At 41.6% G+C, this 27910-nt stretch overlaps 1 protein-coding gene across 2 annotated transcripts in view; it reads left to right on the forward strand.

Annotated features, from left to right (window-relative positions):
- The window catches only part of LOC125269680 (centrosomal protein of 95 kDa-like), a 90110-nt gene that overhangs the window by 33655 nt on the left and 28545 nt on the right, over positions 1 to 27910 (forward strand). For both annotated transcript variants that reach the window (XM_048192623.1, XM_048192622.1), the window contains 4 exons: positions 4927 to 5031; positions 5236 to 5349; positions 5507 to 5597; positions 27164 to 27282. In XM_048192623.1, coding sequence (XP_048048580.1) covers positions 4927 to 5031; positions 5236 to 5349; positions 5507 to 5597; positions 27164 to 27282 — 429 coding nt within the window. The remainder of the gene's footprint in view (positions 1 to 4926; positions 5032 to 5235; positions 5350 to 5506; positions 5598 to 27163; positions 27283 to 27910) is intronic.

Genomic DNA, 27910 nt, shown 5'->3' on the forward strand with positions numbered 1-27910 from the left:
TTCTTCACTAGGCTTAAGATCAAATCCCTCAATAGTATTGCAAAAGCTGGACTTCCAGGCCCAATAGTTCTTAGGCTTATCATTGAATCTTGAAAGTCCATCTGTCAGAAGATCATGGCGAGGCAGGAACTTTGCAAGCTCAAACACATCTGAGCGAGCAGTATGGGACTCGTTGTGATGAGAGGCTGAGCAGCTTGTCAATTTAATGTTGTGTCTAGGAGACGATGCATCGTGTAATGCAGAATTAAACTGTGATGTGTTCCCACCTGCATGTTTGAAGGATTCAGCATGAGTCTGCATGGTGTGGGAGCTGAGGGCTGTTGCGGTATGTGCACGGTCACGAGTTGGAGGCTCTCTGGCAAGTCCTGAAAAGGACTACTCTGCACAAAAGGTTCAGGCTATGACAGATCAACACAGTATGGAGCTAATGGCTTGTGTTCAGTGGTTTCTGCAAGCATTGGTATCTGAATCTCTTTATACTTATGCTGATCTTCTACATATTTCTCAGTCCTCTGCAATGAATCATGTGAAGAATTACACTCTTTGCCTTCAGATAGCTGTTCTATGTCCCCTATCTCTGCAGCTGCCTCAAACACTGACGCCTCATCTGCAGCAGCTTCTGCTTTTCTTTCTTGGTGGAGTGCATTCAGTGTAGCCTCCAAACGAGTCTCCTCCACTTTAAGCTGTGCTTGTACTTGAGATTGTTTCACTCTTACTTCTATCTCCTTTTGCGCATATGTGCTACTTCAGTGCTACTTCTGCCTTTGCACAAGCCTCCAATGCGGCTACACTTGCTGCAGACTTGCTTGACCATCTTGATGATCGCGAACACACTGATCTGGTTTTCAGACTTCTGAGGTGAAAGCAGAACTTGAAATCCTATTCACCGATGCAGCAATCAATGTTAATTGTCTTTTTACTATTCTGCCCTCGTAAAAGAATTCCCCTTCTTAAAGCTGCTGTAGGGAGTTTTTAGAAAACCTTGACTTAGCCTGAAATTTTGAACAAGCACAACTCACAGGTCACTCCCCCTTGCTCTCTGCTGCGCTACAGCCCTCCCTCCACAGCTCCTCCCCCATCACAACGGAGCCTGCCGTGAACGCGCAGGCTAGTAAGGCGTATAAACTGTTATGGCACATTCACTGGTACAGACGAAACATCATCAATATGATTTACATTGACTATGGCCTGCCCATACTTTGACTACAAACTTGGTCCTCAAAACATTACGTATTTTGCAATACATGTAATGTAACTAGATGACGTTGCACTATTTCTATAAGTAATAAATAGTATGATAATATAACGGTAACTAACGTTACAGTATGCAAGTAATTATTCTATCGATATGTAATGCTAAATAAGGTTTGCTAGTACATTATTTCAGCAACATGACAAGCCAGTGAATTAGTAGGTTTCAATAGTTGCTTTGCACAGCGCGTGACATTTTATCTGTATGTTATGCGGCTAGAGTTTTGACACAGAGTCAATGGGCTCCGACAGGAATTCACACCCACAGCGCCTTCGAGGAGTCAACGGGCGGGGAGAAGAGGAAGCATCAGGCAGGGGACGGGCAGGCCTGTTTTGAAATGATCTTAGTTGTGTAGTTCTTAAAAAATGAAACAAATCAAGCAGGGATACTTACTTGTCAAGCAGAAATGTGGCTAACTCTGCATCGGTTTTTAATCCTTTCAGGACACGTAGCTCCCTCCACCTCGGAAAAGCCGCTCCGATATTTACCCTCGTTTTATTCTTTCTTTTTGGCTTTTTTTATCATCATCATCTGTTGTTTTTCCGTTTACCCGTCTTTATTTTGTGAGCAGGTGCCACTCGAGGAATTGGCAGTTTGGATTGTTTTTCCGCCATAAGCAAAGCTGCAGCACACCGGTAATCTTGAATTTGAACGCCTGTATGCGCTGGCGCTGTGCATGAGAGGGGTGAGATCAGCGCGCACGCAAGCTTGATTGACACTGCTAAGACACTCCTCCTGGCTCTGATTGGTTGTTTCTTACCGGGAGCGGTGTATTTCTGCAAATGGCAATAGGACCACTGGGAGGAGCCAGAGGAACTTGATTTTTTTCACAGATTATCTCCCTGCGTTCCATTCGGAAGGGCTCATCCCTATGCCCTAATCCCTTCAGAGGGTTTACCCTCCGGAGTGAGAGCTTCGAAGGGATGAAGGGTGTAGGGGTAAAAAAAACTGTTCTTTTGGAACGCACTTCAGCGTCATCTTAACGAGACAATCAAGGAGGATAAATTGTGCAAGCTGCGCCTTTTGTTTAACGTTATTATTTATTTATTTATTTATTTTAGGTTTACCGCATGTAGGCTATATTGTATCTATGTATTTGAAACATTTGAATGGACTGATAAATGAGCTGTAAAGTATTTTTTTTTAAGTACAATGTCATTTTGACCATAATAATGTACCAAATCTAACTCGTTTAAATATTACAGTAGTACAGAAAAATATTATACATACCTTTATAGTTAAAATCGAACTCCTAACCTCCTGTACCCATTCTGTGAAGTCAAACAACTTCCCTGTGCAAAGGATCATGGGGGCCCGAAGTGTCCATCAGTTGTTCCCTTCGAAATCCTTCATTCTGAAGGGCCCTTTGAAGTGGCCAGTTTTGAGCACTTTGGTTTGGAACGACCCTTCAATATGGCGGCCATGATTATTTTCACTCCGAAGTGCCCTTCGGAGGGCGATATATCCCGTTTGGAACGCACCGTCTGTCTCATATTCTACTGTCAGGACATAATGACAGGTTTAACAAATATGTAAAAAATACATTTTTACAAAAGTTACCTACTGCAGCTTTAAATAGGCAGATAGACAACTCCTTCCACAGGGACGTTGAATTGAAGCATGGATTTATTTTGACCAACACTTCAAATATAAGTGGAACAGAGTAAAACTGAAATACAGAAAAAATTATAAAATGAGTTTCTAAAGAATGTGCATTAAAGAAATTGAACAGTTCACTTAAGGGATAACTGCATATACTATACACAATAATAAAGCAGATGCATGTAACACTGTACTGAAAATAATGTCTCTAAATATGAAATTTATCCTGAATAATATCACCAATAACAAATATAAGATGATGATAACGTTCTTGTAAACACTTGTAATACTTACAGACAAAACTTCTTTAAATGATTGCAAAGATGATGAAAGGATTGAAAATAGCTGCTTTAACCATGTGACTATCAGCATCAACTGAGTAAAACAATATGGCTGCTATTAAGGTCAGAGGTTACTATCAAAAACTATAGAATAGCACCACCTAGTGGCTCAAAAATTAAACTACACTAAACTACACTGGAAAAAGTACAGTATGTGCATTGCACGTAGACGGCTTTCTGCTGCTTGCAAACAGACTATTTTGAGGAGACAGCTGATTGCCATTCATTTGCCGCTATAAATGCACTCGCAATGCGCAAATGCACTACAGGCTAACTCTCACTTGAATCTAAGGTAAATTTATCAACACTATCATCTCTTAAATGTTTTATTTAAAGGGTTAGTTCACCCAAAAATGAAAATTATGTCATTAATGACTCTCACCCTCATGTCGTTCCAAACCCGTAAGACCTCCGTTCATTGGCTAATCGGCTTCCTGAACAAGTGTGCACCCGAGTCTGTGTTGCTTCCATATTCATGCGAACTGCGCCACAGTTAGAGTGCAACGGAATGCAGACCACCTCCTTCAGGTAGGCTGTGGTTTGGTACCCCGGTGGGCACCTGGGTTTGCATGCCAGCTTTCACATTAGTGAATTTTCATGCGTTCCGTGCCCCATTTCGAACTAAACTGCCAGTGTGCAAGCCCCCTAAAAAGAAGGATTATGATCAGACAAGAGGTAGGACCTGCATTAATATCAGAGAAGCTTTTCAGTGCTGGAGAGACCGTAAGAAGCGTGAAGGCCTGAAAACAGATGCTAAGGTTTCTTTATTTCTTCCCAGTATGTGTTGTGACTTGTGAGTTGGTTTCGCTGTGTTTCACAGAACTATATGCTGTCGTTAGCTTGAATATACTCGTGTGTCATCTTTGCTTGGTTGTTCATTTGGATTATTACTATTTTGAAAGCCTGGAAACCACCTCTACTGTTCGTTTCAAGCATTGGCTCCCAAAGTGTGTCTGAAAAGTGAGAACAGGGCTGTGAGTTATTGAAAAAAAAAAAAGTGATATGCAATACCTTGTTAAACAACGCAGTTTTTTGGGATTTTAAAAGTCGACAGAAATACGTGACATACATAATAACTGCTGAAATATTTGCACTGAAAATGTTTCTCAGGTCAGTTGGAGGAGCGTGCATGTTACAAACAGTGTGTATACAGCCATACAGCTGCAGGCGCCACTGCGGCCACGTATCTAACAAAATTTAGCCACACTGCCAGGAAAAGAGGAGGAGGGAGGTTGGGGTGCCCTCGGGCCAGATGAAGATGATTGGTGGGCTGGATTTGGCCCACGGGCCATCAGTTGACGAGCCCTGCAATATGCAAAAGGATACTGTTTTAAGTGTGTAAAATCTATTTAAATTATATTAAAAAAATATTTAAAAACTGAAAATTATATAACCAATATATATATTTCACATTCTTTCTGGGAAAAGAATATAATGCTAAAATTTAAATACCAATAACTCTTTGCTCAATAATATAGTTATATCAACCTAAATCTTAACATCATAAACATCCAGGTAAACAAAAACACCTGAAAATAGGGGTGGATAATTAGTTATCTTTGTCATTAGGGGCCAAGCACCGAAGGTGCGTAGGCATCTATTGTAATCGTTGGCATTCCTATCATTAGGGGCCAAACGCCAAAGGTGCGTCGGATTCTATGCAACTTAATGTTAATACCACTTATTATGATTGTGAAACTTTTTTGGGGGGGTGGGGCTTTTCTTCCACAGATTTTGTAGCTGCTGAGCGCCAGGAAGATGACATCCATAATGTGCAATCTGTAATTGACTCGCTGGCCTTAGACTATCTCCAGATTAGTTTATCTCACATCACAGGTTAGTCATGTTTTACTGTCTACATCTCTCTTCTCATGGTCTCTAATCACTTGTCATTGGAGGAGGAATGATGCCATGTTATCTAAAATGTATCTACCCAAACACTGTAAGAATTGTAAATATGCCTGTTAAAAGCAGTCATAGCACATAGTTTCTGTTTTTAATGTAGTGTGTAGCTGTGTAACACATGCTTTCTCTCTGTAGGTGAGAATATAGTCAGAGGAGAAAAAGAATCCATCAGAAATCTGTTGGAGATTTTTGATGGTCTGCTGGACTACCTCATAGAACAGCAGAGTGATGAGGAGCCCCAGTATAAAGGTGATTTATATCTCACTTAACAGCCTTCTATTTGTCAGTGATCATCATCTGAACCAAAGAACTGAGATTACCAGGTGTTCCTAATTTGTAAGATGCTAATAATGCATAATTTTGCAGCTAAACAATTCTTATAAATTCTCTTCATGCACACATGCAGGGCTTAATGGAAAAAACAGTGCTGCCACTGCAACTCTTCAACCTCGGAATCAGGACAAAGACAATACACAGTGTTGGGCCTTCAGCATTCAGTAAGTGTACACCACATAGATAATTGTGGGGGTTCACTTTCTTTGTGGACCAGTGTGAGCCAGGGTTACCTATAGGCTTGGGGCAGGGCCAGTAGTCTCCGATCTCGAGCTGTGAGGCCAACATCATTGTAACAATGTTCGTGTTGTAGGAGGGAAGACAACAGGGTCGGCTTTTGACTACTGACTGCTCTTTATTTCAGACATAAAACAAAGGGTGTGCAGACAGGCACAAAACGGTCAAAAATCAACAATAAACACTCCAACAAAAATAAACACAACAATCCTGGAGTTTGGCAGCCAGCAGTCCTTCTCTCTCTCACTCGCTCCTGTTTCTCCTGGTGTTTTATACTCTCTCCAAGCCAATTACTGCAACAAGAGACAGGTGTTTGTTATTTGCTCTTAACCCACTCACTCACCGCGCCTCTCTTGATGCTCTCCCCCGCTGCAGGGTTCGCTAAACCGCGCCCCCCCTTGCCACATACCCCCACCGCCCGACTCAGGCCGGGGAGCCATCCGGACTGCAGCAGCCCCCCCCCCCATTTCTGGAGAGGAAATCGGCCACAGCCATCTGAACACCCGGCCTGTGGACCACCTTGAACTTAAAAGGCTGTAAAGCTAGATACCAACGAGTGATCCGCGCGTTGGTATCCTTCATGCGGTGGAGCCACTGCAGGGGAGCGTGGTCCGAACAGAGGGCGAATTCCCGTCCCAGGAGATAATAGCGGAGGGTGAGGACAGCCTACCTGATGGCCAAACACTCTTTCTCCACGGTGCTGTACTTAGTCTCTCTCTTAGAGAGCTTACAACTAATGTACAGCACTGGCCGTTCCTCCCCCTCTATCTCCTGGGACAGGACAGCACCCAGCCCCCTGTCCGATGCGTCCGTCTGCAACAAAAAAGGGAGAGAGAAATCAGGAGAATGAAGCAACGGCCCGCCACACAGAGCAGCCTTTACTTGGGTAAACGCCTGCTGGCACGGCTCCGTCCACTGGACCATATCTGGTGCTTCCTTTTTAGTAAGATCAGTCAAGGGGCTGGTGAGGTCCGAATAATTAGGCACAAACCTTCTATAATATCCCGCCAGCCCCAAGAACTGTCTCGCCTCCTTTTTGGTCTTGGGACGCGGACAGGTCGCAACTGCTGCAGTCTTATCAATTTGTGGATGCACCTGTCCATGTCCCAAGTGAAAACCCAGATACTTTACCTACACGCGCCCAATCGCACACTTCTTCGGGTTGGCCATGAGCCCAGCTCCTCTCAGTGACCTCAATACCGCCCTCACATGCTGCATATGCCGCTGCCAATCATAATTAAATATAATGATATCATCTAAGTAGGCAGCCGCATATGCACCATGGGGCCGCAACACCTTATCCATCAGCCGCTGAAAGGTAGCCGGTGCCCCGAACAGCCCGAAAGGAAGTGTAACAAATTAGTGTAATCCAAACAGCGTCATGAAAGCTGGATAATGGAGACAAGGGGATCTGCCAATAACCCTTCGTTAAGTCCAATGTCGAAAAAAAACGAGCCGAACCAAGCCGGTCAAGCAATTCGTCAACCGCGGCATTGGACTCGGGGAGCTGCATAGTGGTTCCGGCCCGGGGGCGGGGCGGGACTCTAGGAGGGCCGGGCAGACGGGACCTGGGTAAAGGGACAGGCCGAGAGAGAGAAGGAGAAGAAAAAGAGGGAGAGAGAGAAGCGGATGGCAAAGGTTCGCCGACCCCGGGGCACGCCACCATATGGTCCTCCGCGAGATGGATAGCCGACTCCACCGACGTGGGGTGGTGGCACTGGACCCACTCGGCCGTTCTTCTAGGGAGCCGAGTGACGAACTGCTCCAGTACCACTCGATCGATGATCTCCTCCACGTCACTTCCGTCGGCCAGCAACCATTTGCGGTAGGAGTCCCGGAGCTGTTGGGCCATCACGAAGGGTCGGCCGGACTCGCCAAGCTCCAGGGAGCGGAAGCGTTGGCGGTGCTGTTCAGGACTCCGGCCGACCCGCTGAAGGATGGCTCTCTTCAGATCCTCGAAGACCAGGAGATTCCGCACCGGAAGCTGCTGTGCCGCTACCTGGGACTCCCCGGAGAGCAATGGGACCAGGCGCATCGGCCACTGGTCCCGCGGCCATCCATGGACCTCGGCCGCTTTTTCAAAAAGGTCAAGGAACGCCTCCGGGTCGCCCTCAGGCCCCATCTTGTTGAGCGGGAGATGGGCGGGCACAGCTTGCTGGACCGTGGCTTCCGGCCGAACCTCCCGGTCTATCCAGCTCCGGAACCTCTCGCGGTCTTCCTGCTGGGCTTGGAGGACGGCTTGGAACCGCCTCTCCTGGTCATGTTATAGGTCCAGCAGGGCCTGATGTTGGTCGTGTTGCATGACCGCGAGGGATGTAATCAGCTCTGCAAATGGTGCAGCGGAGGACACAGGTGTGGCGGCGGCATCCATCTTCCCTCCCGGGTTTCGGCACCAGTGTAACAATGTTCGTGTTGTAGGAGGGAAGACAACAGGGTTGGCTTTTGACTACGTCAGCTATTTTGGTTTGAATGTTAATTTTTTGAAAAAACAGGCTTTGAATTTAATACTACTACTCCAACAGGGTTTATACAATTTACACCAAACTTTTTTTACTTGGTGCTAATACATTGAAGTTGTTTAATTGCAAACGGATTTTGGATATCTCAAATGATTTGGCCGTGGCGAGGCAACGAATTAATAGCAAGAAAAGGGAAACAAAGTGTTATAACTTCTGCATACATTAATTGATTTTGATGAATCTTCGGCTGTGTATTCGTTCTACAAGGCTGATCACATAGATGTGACTATTGTGAGTCAAAGTTATAGCGCCACCAACTGGCAGCAGGAAATGTGTTACTTTCAGCATGCTTTGAGATCACCATCTTATGTTTACCCTATTTGCTTCAAACTTCATTTAAATAATGTCAAAACATGTCAGATGTAGACCTTTGAAAAGAATTGTGATATCTCAAACACAGTTGCCTTGGCAACGCATCAAACTTTTATATTGGTTTTGAATGCTTTTGAGACTCTTAGCATGCTTCAAATTGTTTGAAACTCCACACACACATCAGAATTGTTAGCCAGTAGACATGGGCAAAGCTTTAGAAACAGGCAGGGAGGAGGGGCTCTATAGCGCTACCTTGTAGTGCAGTAAATGTGGAGTGAATTTGACAGTCCTTTTATGCTTAACTGTTTTAAATGCCCATTGCCCGCCATGCACAGTTGGACACAGGGCACAGGGGTGGCGGTGCCACCGGGCTTTGGCCCGTCATCGCTGCTCGCAGCTATATTTATTAATTTTTTTTTTCTGTCTTCCGGGGCTTTTTGGGGGCCTTAACTCCCTAAGGTCCGAAAACGCGCCAGCGCGTTTTGCAGGATTTTTTTCACATTGCAGCAAAACAGACTTAAAATACTCTGTCATTTCTTTTCATAGAGACATAAGTAATATATCAATTGAAACTATAGAATGTCTTCTTTTATTTGTGTACACTCAGAGTAAAAACACAATGTTTTGTGCTTTTTGTAAAATAAAGAAAACTAACATGATGCGTGATCTCTCGTCTCCCTCTGAACGAAGTCCAATCTGATAGTTCTCAGAAAATGAACTGTAACTTATGAATACTAATGACAAAAAAAATGATACTTATGTCTAAAGAAACGTTCCACATTCCAACACCCCACACACACAGGGACACACAAAAACACACACACAGACACATACAGAAACACACAATCATACATTTTTAACTGTATATGTGAACTACCACTATGCTGGAATATATACATGATATATTTTAGAGCCTATGCATGTTTCCTAGTGTTTAAATTAGTGTATTTGTGCTAGTGTGCATTTTAATAGGGGAATCCTGTCTGTAAACCATAACTTCTTGTCTATGCCTTTCTGATCTGTCGAGTTTGATCTCTCCGTAAAGCTCCAGACTCGAGCTATTCACTGAGGTGGGTCACATGGCTGACATATGCATTTTTCTATGTGTTTAATGATACTGTGAAGAAAGCACTCGATCTCGAAATCCGGGCTGATAGCCATTAAGTATGCAAATTCATCTAGGAGACCAAACCAAGGAACTTTGCCCGCCAAATAGTGCTGTGCCTCTATTGGCCGCTACAATTCAGGAGGTGTGTTAGCTTGGGTTTCCATAAAAACAACGACACACACCTTCTCCTTGGTTCTCCCGGTGTTCTCCCTATCGTCTCGTGCACGTCTCTCCGGACGCCTCAGGTGACCGCGCTTCCCAACAACGCGCGCAGCTCGGGAGGACCACTTCCTTAGACTCTCTCTCTCTCTTCGGCTAAGTTACTCTTCAGTTTAAACCTCGTTTGAAAAACCCCGCCGGAGAAACCCTCTCGGAAAGGACCAACCAAGCCAAGCGCATTGAAACTACTACTCACGGACTTGAACCAATAAGCAAGTATTATCATTTATCTGAAATTTGTCTAAACTGATTTCTGTGCTGGCTCTCTCAAAAGGGTTTAACTGGGTAATTTGCCATTCTTTGATCATCTTTCTTTCCCTGTCTTTTCTTCATTTTCACTCTTGTGTATATATATGTGTATACCTTCTGTATATATTTTAGACGTATAATCTCAGTCATAGCTGCATATATTAAACACTTAATTCATGCTCGATTGTTCTGTTCGTTCTTTCAACTGAAGACCAAGTCACTTTAACGTTTTTCGATCGCTTTATGCTAATAGCAAGTTATTTTCATGGCCAGAGAATAACTCCGCTTATAATATTCTGTGAGGGACTTAGTTTGCTGGACAAACGAACAGTTTCTCTAAATAATTATTAAACCAGAACTAATCATATATGTAATTGATTATAATTCGTTGTAATTGATTCACAATATATGTTTAATTCCCCGTTGGGTCGATATATGAATCATAATTTATTCATAACCTTATGAATTATTATATTCATATTTCATCCATAAATTGATTAATAACTGTACGAACTGCTACATCGTTACATCACATTAGGACGATTTAGACCTCAGAAATATATTCTTTGGTTTTACTCATTGTGATGAATGATTACGGGAATTTGGCATTTGTGTTTCCTCATGTTTATATTCCTGTGGAACAGGAAGTCATGGCTGGACAATTTCATGCTCCTAGTCACCCTGATGTGCTAAAAAATGTAAATATGAATGGGAATATACTTCAGAGATATTTTACTCATAAGAATTTATAGGGGTGCCAATAATTGCGGCCAACATGTATTGGAGAAAAACATTTATTTCATAATGTGAGTTTCCCCCCACTTTCAACTGTTTTCCTTCAATTAAAGGTTAGAATTTTGTGATTATTTTTGAATGAAAGATCAAAAGGATAAAAAATGCAGATTTATTTTCACATCCACCTTTGCTCATATTTACTAAGGGTGCCAATAATTGTGGAGGGCACTGTATGTAAGAAAATATTTTTTATTCTAAAACTTGATCTATAGTGGACAATTGTAGTGTAATAACAGTCTTCTGGCAGTTGAAATGGTTAGAAGTTAATAATATGCAGTTTGGACCAAAAACACTAAAAACATGGCTGAAGTTTGAAGTAAAAGCTGCTGCAGTAAATGTGGTGTGAAATTGACATAGTCCTTTTATGTTTAACCGTTTTAAATGCCCATTGCCTGCCGTGCACAGTTGACCTGAAGCCACCGGGGTGGCAGTGCCACCGGGCTTTGGCCCGTCATCGCTGCTCGCAGCTATATTTATTATTCTTTTTCAAACATTATAGCATTTTTGAGGGCCTAAACGTGCTCCAAAACTCACAAAACTTTGCACACGTGTCAGGACTGGCAAAAATGTACATCTGATATAGGATTCAGAAATGGGTGGTGCAAAATGGGTCAGTAGCGCCACCTATAAAACTTCAGCGGTGTGCGCCTCGGGCTACGTTCGACGTACATGTACGAAATTCGGTACATACATGTACTGTCCCATTACCTACAAAAATGACTCTTTGGACCTATGTCCTAAATGCAACAGTAAGTCAGCTATTTTTGTGCAGTTTTTGCCATTTTCAGGCCTCGTACTTTAACGAACTCCTCCTACAGTTTTAATTCGATCATCTTCAAATTTGGTTTGTGTAATCATAATGCTTGTGCAACGCTAAATTGCGAAGATCTTGAGTTTTCGTAAAAGGGCGTGTCCCTGGTGGCCTGACAAATTTTGATGTTTCGCCATGAAACAGGAAGTTACTGTGACTAAGGCAAACAATGTCCGATCTGCCCCAAACTTCACACACTTGATAAAAGTCCTGTCCTGAACACGTCCATGTCTGTATTCAGTTATAGTCATAGCGCCATCTGCTGACAACAGGAAGTGACATGTTTAACACTATTATGGACTCCTGACAGCATATTAAAATGTGCCAGCAAGTGTTAAACAGGCTAGCAACATCCTAGAACAATGTTAGCAAAACACTTAGCTATGTGTTAAAGCATGCTATTAATACAGTGAAAGAGGAAGTTGCTGTAACTCAGGAATGCAATGTCCAGTCTACCCCAAACTTCTCACATTTGAGAAGTTCAGAGTCCTTCCCTGAACACATCTACATGACAATATTCGGTTATAGTAATAGCGCCACCTACCGGCAACAGGAAGTGATGTTTTTAACAATATGATGCACTATTAGCAACACACTAAAATATGCAATTTTGTACTAAACATGCTAGAAACATTCTAAATCATGCTAGCAACACCTAGCTGACTGTTAAAGCATGCTATTATCATCATGAAACGGGAAGTTTTTGTAACTCAAGCATACAGTGTCTGATCAGCCCCAAACTTCACATGTGTGATAAGAGTCCTGGCCTAAACACATCTATTTCCCAGTATTCAGTTAGTCATAGCGCCACCTGCTGGCAAACAGGAAATGGCATGCTTTACATTGTAATTCACCTCCTGAAACACATTTTAATATGCCAAGAAGTACCAAACATGCTAGAAACAGGTTAAATCATGCAACACTTGGCTGAGTGTTAATGTATGCGATTAACGCCACGAAACAGGAAGTTGTTGTAACTCAGGCATACAATGTCTGATCTGCTCCAAACTTCACATGTTCGATAATAGTCCTGGCCTGAAGACATCCACATGGCAATATTCAGTTACGGTCAAAATGCCACCTTTTGGCAGCAGGAAGTTTGGCACTTTGATATGACTTTGCCATATTTACTTGCTTACATGCATGTCGCTCACTGTTCACTGGTTTCCTGAGGCCAACGGGTGGCGGTGAGCCCGGGTGCGAGGGCCCTTTCATCGCTGCTTGCAGCTTTAATTATTATTTTTTTCTATGTTTTTGGGGCCCTTAACGTGCTCAAAAAATTTTGCACACTGGTCAGAATCCGCGGTCATCAGGGCCGGACAGAAGCTGGTATCCGGGCGTGGCAGGGGGGCTCGACAGCGCCCCCTTGAACGGGGTCCGAAAACATGCTCTATATATCAAACCCGCTTGCACATACAAGTATAAATCTCGGTACACATTTGACCTGATCCAGCAAAATGAGTCACAGTGACCCAAATTTCAAAATTGAGATTTTGGTATCAATGGAAAGATGACAATAAGCTTTAAAATGATACCCTAGTCAAAGTCATACCTTGAATGGTTTTAAAGATATACCTATTTGAATTATGGTCGTCTGCCCTCTTTTTCCAATTGAAAACCTGAGAAAATCACTTTTAAAGTTTTTTGCCCGTTTTTTGTTGATATCTTTCAAAATCCATTGCATTTAAAGGGATAAACTATTTATTTTACAGCTTAATTTGACCAAAGACATTTTTATATATATAAATGCTATTAAACCAGTGTCATGTTCCTGTTCACTCCGGACTCCATTTCTCATAATCCTCCCTTGCCTATCACATGCACTCACTTCACCAATCACCTATTGCCACATACTCCTGAAGCTCTTTACCTGGACTATTTAAGACTCACTCACACACCACCTCATTGCGAGGTCTTGTTTACCCAGTGTAGCAATTCTGAGCGTTTGTATCCTGTCTGCCTGCCTGTTATTGATCCTGCCTGTTTCCTGTTTATGATTCTCTGCCTTCTGCCTTTGGACTGTTTATTGTTATCTGGACTGTGAACAATATCTGCCTGTCCTGATCTACTGCCTGTATCCTGACCACGATTCTGCCTAGCCCTTGCTGCTCCTGTTTGCCTCTGTTTTGACCCAGCCTGTACGACCACGCTATTATTTAATAAAGCTTGCAAGTGGATCTCTGCCTGAGTCCCGCCTTGTTACAGAAGACCTCGCCAACACAACGATCCAGCAGCTTTTCTGATGAACACTGGTCTGGTAGGAACTTTGCATTATTGTTATTAGGGCTCAAGCAGGGCTCACGATCGCTGGAGGACTATGTTGTGTAATATTTGGACATTGCTTATTATTCAGACTTGCCGGACTCTGCGCTGATAAACTTTTTCTGTGAGGGCATTAATCAGCCACTCAAATCACAACTCATTCGTGAGGGACCCCGTTCATCTCTAAGTCAGTTTCTGGATTATGCTTTATTGACTGTTGGCTCTCCATTTACTGTGGGTGTCGCGGAGAAATGCGACACCTCGTCTAGTCATGTAATGGCTGCCACGCCAGAGGACACTCACAAAATGGCGGCTACCATAATAACAACACCAAGTCAAGTTAGCACTGACTATCCTGAACCAAGTCAAGTCACCGCTGATCTCCATGAACAAAGTCAAGTCACCGATGATCTTCATGAGCCAAGTCAAGTCACAGCAGATCTTCATGAGCAAAGTCAAGTCACCGCTGATCGCCCAGACTCACCTCACGTCTCTGCTATTTGTCTAGAATCACGTCACGTCTCTGGATCTGTCCGGGAGCGGAGAGGGTTGCGTTCCAGTGTGGCTGATCCACCGCTGATTTCAGCACGAGCGGCTGGCATTCCTAAGCCTCCGTCTGCCGCTTCGCTCTCAAGCCAGCCAGCCGGCCGCTTCGCATTCAAGCCAGCCGGCTGCTTTGCACTCAACCCAGCCGGCCTCTTCGCACTCAAGCCAGCCGGCCACTTCGCACTCAGGCCAGCCGGCCGCTTCGCACTCAAGCCAGCAGGTCGCTTCGCACGCAAGCCAGCCGGACGCTTCGCACGCAAGCTCGCCGGTTGCAACGCACTCAAGCTCGCCGGTTGCTACGCACTCAGACTCCCTGGATGCGATGGACAAGATGGCCGCTTCGCCAGTGCCCACGGGCAAGATGGCCGCCCCTTCGGTGTCTGTAAACATAGGGGTCATTCCAGCCATTGAGTCCGCTCCAGAGCCTGCTCCAGCCAGTGAGTCCGCTCCAGAATCCGCTCCAGCCAGTGAGTCCGCTCCAGAGCCCGTTCCAGCCCGTGAGTCCGCTCCAGAGCCCGCTCTAACCAGTGAGTCTGCTCCAGAGCCCGCGCGCCCGCTGCAGGGTCCACAGAGGAGGTGAACACAGAGCCACCGCCTCATCCGCGTAAGAGGAGGAGGAGGAGGAAGAAGAATTCCTTCATCCTTCAGGGCCCGGAGGCCGTTCTTGTGCCGCCCAAGCGTCTTGCCCTGTCGGCGCCGCCCAAGCTCCTTGCCCTGCCGGCGTCACCCAAACACCATGCCCTGCCAGCGCCGCCCAAGCTCCTTCCCTTGCCGGCGCCGCCTGAGTTCCTTGCCCTGCCGGCGCCGCTCAAGCTCCTTGCCCTGCCGGCGCCAACCAAGCTTCTTGCCCTGCCGGTGCCAATCAAGCTCCTTGCCCTGCCGGCACCAGCCAAGCTCCTAGCCCACAAGCCTGTCACTTCCACCATTGAATCCCCCAAGAAAATTTTGGGGGGGGGGACCACCCTGTGGGTGGGGAACCTGTGGGTGGGTTTACAAGCCCGATAGGGCCGTCTATGGACTCTGAACTGCCACGGTCACCAATGGTCCCTGAATTCCTAGGGCCGTTCTCTGCATCTGACCCGCCGTGGCTGCCTGAGCCACCTGACCTGCTGTGGCTTCCCGACACTCTTGACCCACCGTGGCTTCCTGACACTTCTGACCTGCCGTGGCCGCCCGAGCTACCTGACCCGCCGTGGCTTCCCGACACTCCTGACCTGCTGTGGCCGCCCGAGCCACCTGACCTGCCGTGGCCGCCCAAGCCACCTGACCTGCCGTGGCCGCCCAAGCCACCTGACCTGCCGTGGCCGCCCGAGCCACCTGACCTGCCGTGGCCGCCTGAGCCACCTGACCTGCCGTGGCTTCCCGACACTTGTTTACCCGGTGTAGCAATTCTGAGCGTTTGTATCCTGTCTGCCTGTCTGTTATTGATCCTGTCTGTTTCCTGTTTATGATTCTCTGCCTTCTGCCTTTGGACTGTTTATTGTTATCTGGACTGTGAACGATATCTGCCTGCCCTGATCTACTGCCTGTGTCCTGACCACGATTCTGCCTAGCCCTTGCTGCTCCTGTTTGCCTCTGCTTTGACCCAGCCTGTACGACCACACTATTATTTAATAAAGCTTGCAAATGGATCTCTGCCTGAGTCCCGCCTCATTACAACCAGGCTGAAGCTCAAATTATTTTAAAGTATTTATTTGAATTAACTCTTTAAGACCTGAAGGCTTTTTTAGAGTTTTTTTTTTTTTTTTTTTTTCTGAGCGACACACACACAAAAGTAAAGACTCATAATTCCAAAACTCTAGCAAGGAGAGTCAAAAGGTAGGCATCATTTGATACATTTTAAATTTTAAGAAAATATAAATTACATTACATTTGGACTTTTTCTTGCTGAGAAACAGCTGATAAAAGATAAAAAATATATATAATTTTTAAAAAAATAATTTTTCTTTTTTTTTATTTGACATGGAATAACTCAGGAACACAATAAGATCGCTAAAAAAAATCTTTTTTTGATTTTGCTCTCTTTTTGGTTTTGTGATCTGCATCTGGTTCAAATTTTGTGGTGATAGCATAAAGAATAGTTTAAAAAATTGTTGTTCATTTTTTCCTCAGCCAGGTGGTGCCAACAGGCGGTAAACTCCGGTTTAGAGGTGCTTCTCAGCACTTGTTAGGAGTTTTTCAAAATGGTTAGATGCATTAAAAAGATGAGATTCTAAGCTTTAAAATGATATTTATTTTGTGTTATTCCATGTTGGAAAACGAACATGGATTGGTCCGGGAACATTGGATACACACTGCATATACATACTTGTATTCAGTTAGCGGATGTGCTATTTTTGTTGTAAATGCATATTACTCAGACTCATTAGAGGGTGAAAACAACGCAACAGAAGCAGGTTGGAGGCTTGATATGAAAGTTTAAAGTCTCTGGTTTTGTATGCAAAAAGAATTTTTGTGCTACCTATATGGATTCAATTTTTATTGGCTTTTAAAGAGAGACACGCAAATGGGAGCACCGACGCTCCATCTGGTCTTAAGGGGTTAATATTTTATAAGGCACTTTTACAAAGATTTACTAAAATCAGAAAGATTGAACAGAGGTGCTACATTTTTGCTTGAGAGAGAGGGTGTGTGTGTGTGCGTGTGGTGTGTGTGTGTGAGTGAGAGAGAGAGAAAGTGAGAGAGGCAGAGAGACAAGCAAAGAGAGAACATATAATGCTAGCCTATGCAATCATATCTTTGTGTAGGCTAGTTGACAATAACAGTGTAACAAATTCATAACGGTGATACCAACAGTTAAATATTGGGTTAAAATAAATCAAACACATTGTAAGGAGGAGATCTACTAGCTTGTTTACACACAGCGCGCGCTAGTCTGACAGGAGGATGGCTGGACCAATCGCGTGCCTGTTAGTCGAAACGGGGCTTCCCATTGATAAAAATCAGCGTTTATGTCTGTGTGTTTACATTTCTAAGCTTTTTGATTGGTTCTATACAACGTGTAACACCATATTTGTAGAGCAGAGATAGTGACATTTCAGGGGATACCGGGAAATGCTCATAAGTGATGAGAGGAGTTGAGAAGTTCATTTCCAGCGAATTTAGTAAAACCATGTCAAATTGAATAGCCATTTAAATACCTTTACTCAATTATCTGGACTACGAAACTTTGGGAGATTATTTTTGAAAGTCTATTCTTTGAAATTAGCTTTTAAAAAAAGTCGATTTTTTTCATTGTTTTTCCACATTATCGGCCCATATCTTAAAATAGAACGTTGCGACTTCCAACTCATTTCGCACATCGGGCCGAACAACTTTTGCGCTCTAAGTTATACGTCACCTCAACAGGAAACGCATGCTCTGGAATTTGATATACTCCTCCTAGGCAATTAATCTGATCACCACCAAACTGGGTCAGTATGAAGTCAAGACATTGTTGAAAAATTGCCAACGGAATTTTGATATCTTGAATGGTTTGGCCGTGGCGAGGGAACGCATTTAGGGTGAGAAAAGGGAAAGAGGAAGTGTGTTATAATGTCTGCATACATTGATTGATCTTTATGAAACTTCGCGAGTGTGTTGGTTGTAGTAGTCCGATCACATGGATGTGACTATTGTGAGTCAAAGTTATAGCGCCACCAACTGGCAGCAGGAAGTGTGTCACTTTCAAAATGCTCTGAGATCACCCTTTTACTTTCACTTCATCACAATAACGTCAAAACATGGCAGATGTAGACCTGGTAATGTGTCTGTGATATATTAAATATTGTTGCCATGGCAACACTTCAAACTTTAAAAATTTTCTTGGGCATTTTTGAGGCTCTTAATATGCTTCAATCTGCATGAAACTCAACACACACATCAGTATTGTCATCCAGTAGATATGGGCAAAGCCTTAGAAACAGGCATGGAGCAGGGGCTCTACAGCACCACCTTTTGACAAAAGTGGGGGGGTTAGTTTACAATGCAATATTCAGTTACGGTCAAAGGACCACCTGTTGGCAGCAACAGGTGAATAATGACTTAGAGCTTCTTTACTGCAGCATCAAATTTTATTTACATCAGTGATCATTATTTTTCTGTTATCACTGTAAAACTGCTTTGAAAAAGGCGCTAGAGAAAAAAAAGGTAACTTGACAATTAATACAAGTTTCAGATGGAGGTTCATAAACAGTCTACCCAAACATTTGTTCATCTGTTCAATTTATTGATTTAATTAGATGAATCGAATTTTAGCAATATACATACCTAACCAAAAGCTACAAACAAAACTGTAAGAGATGCCATCTCCAGTGACCAGCTCTACATTTATTTAATTTGTAAACAGATGGTAATCCCAAAAATACTGTCTTAACATAAAGGTAAACAGAACAACTGGATGGCAAGATGTTAAGCTTTTAAAACATAATTTTTCGTGAAGCAGACTTCCTTTTTAGAGTAACAATTGTATTGTAAACAAAGTTCTTAACGTCTTTCCAAGATCTTTCCTTCAGGGACTTTTCCTCTTCTAGGCATTTCATGTAGTCCAGTTTTCCAGGAACCCTGCGCTCTGCCATGAACTTTCCTAGATGTTTGTTAATTGCCCTTCTCTCTTCTTCACTCCATGGTCTCTTCAGGATTATCCTGGCTGTCTCTACAAATAACAAAGATGATGTAGATTGTGTTAACTTAAAACAGAGACCAAACTGCTTTTGCTTGCCCACAGTCACAGAAAGTACTTAAATGTAGGGCTGCATGATTGTCAAAAATTCATTTCATCCTGTAAGAAACATTTAAACATTCTGCTGTTTCATAGCTTTAAATAAAGATAAAAAAAAATCCATGTCATGACCTGATTAATGTTTATGATAATCACTTAATAGTTAGGGGTCTAAAAAAATATGTACACACACATTCATATTATATTATATTATATTATATTATATTATATTATATTATATTATATTATATTATATTATATTATATTATATTATATTATATTATATATTATGTGTATCATGGTTAAAAATGTGCCTTTGAGAGTGGATGCTTTTTTTAAAATATAGTAAAATAGTAGTATTATTAGTAGTGTTTGACAAAGTGTGTTTGGAATAATAAGCTAATTACACTAGCAAGCATTTAATTTGGTGAAAATAACACTAACAACTTTAAATAAAAAAAAAAAAAAAAAGTCGACCACATCAGGGTAATAGTTCCAAGCTTGACATATTACTGATATAATGAAAGTTTTAAATTAATAATTAATAAATTATCAGGAAAATTTTATTTGAAAGTGAACTAATCCTTTAACTTCACTGGATAGTTTGGTTCTCATATATGGCTCCCTTAGAGCTTAGACACTGCCACTAGCTGACATCAAGTGTCTTTCTGGAGTCGCAGGCACTGTTTCTGCCTCCTTTAGAGCATGATGGTGTAAGTTTGTACTCCTCTTGCTTAAAGAGTAAAAAGTGTTTTTGCTGAGTACACTGCTTGTTGGAATGTGTTGAGGTAGACTGTTATGTGGGCACTCTACAGTCTTATTTGCTAGTTAAACTCTTTCAATCAGAACGAGTTCCCATGTTTTGTGGGCTCTTGCATTATCAGCAATTGAGTTGATTTTTAGGTGTGTGGCCTTCATAGGCCACCCTGTAAGCGAATCCCCCACATCTGGGTGTCTTTTAGCAGATTAAGCATGTAGTTTTCACATGCCTGGTCTTTGCAAGGCTGTGGTGATGTATTCTACATTGTGTAGAATTAGTTCATATTGCAGGCTCTGTGGGAGCCTCCATGATTTTGTGCCTACAGTATGGTCTACCTGTTAGGTTGAGCCCAGTACTCCCCTCGTCTAGAGGGTTGTTCTGCATTGCAAAGGCCTTAACTTCCTGCTCCGCTACTGTTCGGATGCTCTTGCTTACAGCCTCCGCGATTTGCTCTATTGTTTTTATACTTTATCTCCTAATTTGAACTATAGCAAATCAGCACAGTGCTCAAACGACAAATCTTGGCACCAACAAACTTTTTTAACTGGAAGAATTGCTACAAAAAAGGGGAATTTTTATCCAACCAGCCTCCCACTGATGGCAGCCATCAGCTTACATTCCGGAGAAGGGAAAGGATTCAAAAGGATTAGAAACAATATGCCTCCTCTGGTTGAAGAATCTACCTGCTGCACAAACTGCCACAGACTTCTACAAAGGATTGCAGTTCTTGAAACAAAGTTACTTGCGGGACTACCAAACCAGGACACACAACAGAGCTTCATCATGAACATCCTCAGCACACAGTCGGTGAGTTCCATTAATCTAATACTCCTAAACAGACCATACTGAGTGCTGAAACTGATCAACATACTAATCGATGGCACAAACAGGGAGCAAGACCCAAAGGCACTCGAGACATCAGATTGTCACGAGTATCACATATTGCAGTAGCATCCTCTACCCCAAACACTAGCTCCCTACCACCGCCAATACATCTGGAGAACAGATTTGAAGTGTTAATAAATGTGGGTTAACATAACATTGCTCCTGTGAAAGTCAGGAAGAAGAGTGGCAGATAAAAGCGCCTTGGAGAAACTCAAAAGCAGTGCAAAATATGAAAAGACAATGCAGAAAAGCTGAGCGCATGTGGCGAAAGACAAAACTTGAAAAAGGGTAAAACAGGGGTAAAACAGATCAGATCACAACCTCAGAAAGTAGCTATTTTGTCTGTTTTCAAAGCAATTGATGGTAAAATTTTGGAAGAAACAGTACAGCACCTTAAAACATCAACCTGCACCCTTGACACACTTCCCACATCTTTTTTCAAAAGCGTGTTTAACTGTTTAGAAGCAGATCTCGTAGAAGTGGTAAACGCCTCACTTCTCTCTGGGACTTTTCCAAAATCCCTGAAAACTGCAGTTGTTAAGCCCCTCCTGAAAAAGAGCAATCTGAATAACACCATATTGAGCAACTACAGACCAATCTCAAATCTTCCTTTCATAGGCAAGATCATTGAAAAAGTTGTTTTCAATCAGTTGAACAAATTCTTAAGCTTAAATGGATAATTTGACAACTTTCAATCTGGTTTCCGACCGCATCACAGCACAGAGACAGCACTCATAAAGATAATAAATGATATTTGCCTAAACACAGATACAGGTAAATTATCAGTGCTGGTTCTACTCAACCTCAGTGGTGCATTTGACACTGTCGATCATACTTAGAAGAGAGAAGTTATTATGTGAGTATCGGTGACCATAAGTCAGAGTGGACATCCATGACATGCGGAGTCCCTCAAGGTTCAATACTTGCACCCCTCCTGTTCAACATATATATGCTGCAACTGAGCCAAATAATGAGAAAGAACCAAATTGCATATCACAGCTATGCAGATGACACCCAGATTTACCTAGCTCTATCACCTAACAACTACAGCCCCATTGACTCCCTGTGCCAATGCATTGATGAAATTAAAAATTGGATGTGCCTAAAATTCCTTCAGTTAAACAAAGACAAAACTGAAGTCATTGCGTTTGGAAACAAAGATGAAGTTCTCAAAGTGAACGCATACCTTCACTCTAGGGGCAAACAATTAAAAATCAAGTCAGGAATCTTTGTGTGATTTTGGAGTCAGACCTGAGTTTCAGTAGCCATGTAAAGACAATAACTAAATCAGCATATTATCATCTCTAAAATATTGCAAGAATTAGATGCTTTGTCTCCAGTCAAGACTTAGAGAAACTTGTTCATGCGTTCATCACCAGCAGGGTGGATTATTGTAATGGACTCCTCACTGGTCTTCCTAAAATGACCATAAGACAGCTGCAGCTCGTACAAAACACTGCTGCCAGGATTCTGAGCAGAACCAGAAAACATGAACACATCACACCAGTCCTCAGGTCCTTGCACTGGCTTCCAGTTGCATTTAGAATTTTAAATGCATTTAAACTTTAATTTTAAAGTACTGTTACTTGTTTATAAATCACTCAATGGCCTAGGACCTCAATACATTGCAGATTTGCTCATAGAATATAAATCTAACAGATCACTCAGATCATCAGGATCAAGTCACTTAGAAATACCAAGGGTTCACTCAGAGCAAGGACAGTCTGCTTTTAGCTGTTACACCAGCCGCAGCTGGAACCAGCTTCCTAAAGAGAACAGATGTGCTCCAACAGTAGCCACATTCAAATCAAAACATATCTTTTTATCTATGCATTTGCTGATTGAGCACTGTGCTATGTCTGAACTGTTTGCATTTTATTTTATATGTATTATCTTTTCATTCTTTTAATTCCTTTTCCTGTTTTTATTTCATTTTTAATGTATTTTATATATTTTATGTATCATCTTGTTGTTTCTGACTTTTAATGCATTTTAAAGCTGCTGTCTGCGATTTTTGGCCCTCTAGCGGTTAATAAACAGAACTGCACACATCTTGCGCAGGAACATTGTAGCCGGAGCTACTTTTCTCTGTGTATGTCTATGGCCAGTCACGCAGTTACTGTGATACTCTGCGGCGAGTCCTACCAGTCTGGTCTGAAATAGTCAGAATATAAACACTTAGTATAAGTGTACCATAATGATTCAGGATAAGACAAAAACACGGTTTGGAAAATGGATTCATGTTGTATATTCTCATTATATAATTTTTGTAAATTTTTAACACAAAAAAAGTTGCGGACTGCAGCTTTAAATATTGCTGTCTGGTTGAAAGAGCTGGGAGAATTAGGAAGAAAGCATTTGTGATTAGGTTAAAATTAGGTAAAGTTTGATAAGGGGACAAACCATGGGGAAATTTGAGCTGTGGTGCATGGTTAAGATATCTCTGGATTACAGTCAGGACACTTTCCAGAGTGGAAATTTGAACTGCGTTGTAAAACACAATGTGTTGCCACAATATTGGCTGACACCTGCTTAACTCTTGCAATGAATCCCTTCCTCGAGCCCGTCATTGCTTTTGCTCCGTCGGTGCATATGCCGATGCAGTTCTCCCAACGAAGTCCTTTTGATGTCATGAATCCATTGATGACATCAAAAATCTCAGCTCCTGTTGTTCTTTCTGGCAAGATGAAGCACCCCAAAATGTCTTCAATGATTTTGTTTTCCCAAACATAGCGAATAAAAACCAGCAGTTGGGCTTGACTTGCCATCTACAGACTCATCAATTTGCAGTGCATACGAAATTCCATTTTTAAGTCTATCAATTAGGTGTGTTTCAATGTCATCTGCCATTTCTGAAATTCTCCTGTTATCAGAGAAAAAAAAAAAAAAATCAAATATTAGTGCTTGATTGTCTAAAAGTCATAAGTACATTCTTTTGATTAAAAGAGCTATAAATGTAATTGTACTGCCCAAAAAGTCGATGGTGTTCTCCTAAAATGAGTCCAGTGTCTAAAGCCAATACTTAAAATATACACAATACAATTGCTTTGGCAAAAAAACAGAGTGCATACATAACATACTGATGGATGAAGCATGTTAAGGTTCTTCCCTTGTAAGCTCTCAGTGCCTTGCTCCATTGCGAACAGTAGCTTAGTTATCTTGGCAATTTGAAATGTTTTGTCAGTCTGTCTGTAAAAGTCACTGTGTACTCTGATGTCATGACCCATGAACCTTGCAACTTGTTCCAGCTCTTGTTCACTAAGGTCCAAGAGTTGCCAGAGTGTGGCAACCTGTTTTCTTAATTTAGTTGATCGTAGCAGTTCAGGTTGTTCTGCTTTGTTTTCTTCCACATATTTACGGAGACAGTCATATCCACGTATGTTTGTCATCGCACCAGTTCTTGCAAAGAGATTTTCAGCAGGTACACCAGCTTCTTCTCTCCTTTTGACCAATCGATTGACTCTTTCATTCTGTCTGTCAAGAAAACTGGACCTTCTTTCCTCTTTCCCCCAAATTCTATCGGGGCCTGGAGAAGTTTTGACATGCCTTGACATTTGTGCATTTTTCAGTTGTTCATAAACATATTAATGACACAAGTGTCATTACACTGTATTCAGCACAAACTAGGCTACCATAATATGTGAGGAACATGTATGAACATGTTTGTATTTTTGAAGGAATAACGTTTGTGTGGTTATTGAAAAAACAAAAAAACTTAAGTCACTGAAATAAGGCCAAAAAAATATATGAAATCTGTGTTCACAAGACTTCTGGGTATTGAAGGTTGTAGACTAGAGTCTTTGCTTCAAAATGATGTAAAAATGATCCTGCCTACTCGTTCATATAAAACAATATATTGATTTAGTTTTTGTAAGACACTTTTTGTCAAGAAACACAGTATGCGTGGAGGCGTGAATCATCATGATTAATGGGTGATTCACACTTGAGAAGACAAAAAATCGCATAATGACCTGCATATCAATGAGCTCTTTCAGTCAGGTAGGCTGTGAAAAAACCCTCTGTAATCATGTCTCAAGCTCATCATGGTGTATATCAAACATACAGAAAAAACAGCAATACTGTGAAATATTATTACAATTTAAAATAATGGTATTCTATTATATACTTTAAAATATAATGTATTTCTGTGATGCAAAGTGTCTGAACAATTATGTTAACTCTGTGGCATTTCATATTGGCTTTTAGCTCAAAAGCATGCACATTTGGAGAAATATTGATGGATTCTCATATGTTTATGTCAATTTTCTTTTGAAATTTAAAATCTAATATTAAGCTATAGTCTAATATTTAAATGTAAATATATATATAAAAAATAGGCTACGTTTTCTTTGACCGTCTGGCCGACGAACTTGCTGATGAGTTCTGATGGATTTTTCCTCATGACAGCTGAAACAACTTAAAATAGGCCTACTCCGACATTTTTGGTGATACAGATTAGTGGGAGACAGCATTACAAACTACTACAGCATTACAAACTACTCTGAGCTAAACACGCATTTTTATGGACACACAGAAGAAAGCCTCTACAGGCTCTGCCTCGATTTGTGTCTCAAGTCATTCGTTAGTTTGGCTGTTTGAGAGATAGAGATCAAGAGATAGAGATTAAGATTAAATGTAAATTTAAAAGTGATTATATAGTTGCAATAAACGCGTTAAGTCCATCGCAGCGAAGGACTATTATTCTGCTGCTCTGAACTGCGGAAGAACTGATGACGGCACAGTTTAATGTTTGGTTGACCAATCAGCGGAAAGGGGTGTTTCTTTCCCGCCCACATGTTGAGATCAAATATTCGAGTTATTCATTTTCTACCCCTTAACGGAAAACGAAAAATCAAGCTGAATTCTTGTTTTTCGTTTTGTTTGGAAAAAAATGAAAAACGAAAAAGGTGCCGTTTTTCATTTTCCGATTTCATTATTAAATCAAAAAACGAATGACCAAAAGATACACGGACCCTGATACAACGGCTGAGAGAGTGACAACAAATTTGGCATATTTCTCTCTTCTGACCAACGTAAGCAATCTTTCTATATATTTCCAATCTTTTAGAAAGTCGTAGAAATGATATATAACAACTAAAACAAGACTATTCATTCTGTGGCCTTTTGCTGCCATCTGGTGGCACCAAATGACAGTTTCAGGGAATTGCTATTATAAGAACATTGTCATTCAACAACTTTTTAACTATTATAGAGGCACCTATTGTCCCGATCTCCATAAAATTGGTTGTTTAGAGACATATGTCACACGTGCTTGCTTATTTTCAGAAAGATCTGAACATTCCTAAAAGAGATATAGGCTTTCTGGGACACTTGGTCAAGGCCACTTTTTGAAAGGACCCTTGTATATCCATTCTAATGCAAAAGTTCAACTTTTTTGATAATTATTAATCTAGAGAGACCAGAGAATTGTATTGCATTGGTTTTATTCAGATTGAGCAAAAAACCTAGGACTAGTTTGCAAAAGTAGGTTTTTTAAATATTCTTGAATATTTAATGAACGATTTGATTGACAGCAGTGGTTCTTGAGGCAAAGTTGTTCAGAATGAGCAGATCTAACAAATGACATGAACATTTATATGATCATAAATAGAAAAACTATTTTCAGCCAATAAAGGCAATTTACTAAGGAAAAATATGGTTATTAAAGTTTTTTTTGACAGTTATAACAATACCTTTGCCCGATCTCCACCACTTTTTTGCAGTGTTCTCAGAGTGTGTCTATACATATGTGTGTCAAATTTGGTGAAAATATCTCATTTCAATTTGAAGTTATAGACAGCGTAAAAAATGACCCATGAGTGTCTTTGATTGGATTTTTTTGTCACTTCCTATCAAAATTTTGACATTTGGGTTATCACATTTAGTTAACGAGCTATGGTTCCATATTTCCTATGGTGGTTTTGTCTCGGTTAGACAAACGGTTTTGAAGATAGCGCTAAATCACAACGTTGCACAAACCTAGCATGTTTGGTATCATTGGCCTTGGCAAGGATTCAGGAGTCTAAGGACGTGAAAATAAGTCAACCACACCCAAAGTTATAAGCGTTTGAAATTTAATTATTAAATTTAATTACATTGCATAATGAGAACTGACCAAGAACAACTGAAACACAAAGCTATATAAAGAGGGGTAAAGCAAAGGAAAGTAAACTAGACATATGTGAAACTAATACATAATTATAGAATCAAACTAAACTAAACTAAAAAATCTTTTGAAATGGAAAATCTATACCATCAGTAAACCAAGAGCTAAGCCTGATTGTTTTTTGTTTTGTTTTTTCATTCCTGTTTCTCTTTCTGTCTCCAGATCTGCACTCCAGTCCAATGAACATTCCCTCTGTTCCTGGAATGGGGATAAATTCAAGTCAACCACAGAGATTGTCCCACTGAGGGATTCTGGCAGCATGTTCATGGCCAGACAAGAAGGTGCCTGTCAGCATTAATCATTGCATTCCAGTAACCAAGTTTTCATTCATTACACATTATACATGATGCTGTCATGTTTTTCTCTCAGTGGAAGTCAGTATGCAAATTACAATATAGGGGATTGTTCTTCAGCTCAAATCCTGCAGGGCCAGAGTTGAACTCTTACCCTAACACACTGGAACAAGCTAAAGTCAGGGCTTTATTTTCACTTGTCTGACCAGGTCAGTACTTGGCATCATGAAAATGTATTGTTTGCAGACGTTTTTAAGACTTGCCAATTTAAACATTTAACCAATTTTAAAACATTCAAGTGCAAGAGGATGTGAAAGAGAACTCAATTTGGTACTCGTGTGTTCTCTGAGGGACAGTTTCGTGTGCTTATACCCAAAATGGGGGGGTTATGTGTTCAGGGTTATGTTGATTAACCCTCAGGGGTCTGAGGATTTTTGGGGCCCTGGAGAAGTTTTGACATGCCCTGACATTTGTGCTTTTTTCAGTTGTTCATAAACATATTAATGACAAAAGTGTAATTACACTGTATTCAGCACAAACTAGGCTACAATAATATGTGAGGAACATGTATGTACATGTTTGTGTTTTTGAAGGAATAACGTTTATGCGTGGTTAT

The sequence above is a fragment of the Megalobrama amblycephala genome, linkage group LG6 (genome assembly GCF_018812025.1).
Source record: "Megalobrama amblycephala isolate DHTTF-2021 linkage group LG6, ASM1881202v1, whole genome shotgun sequence".
NCBI classification, from domain to species: domain Eukaryota; kingdom Metazoa; phylum Chordata; class Actinopteri; order Cypriniformes; family Xenocyprididae; genus Megalobrama; species Megalobrama amblycephala.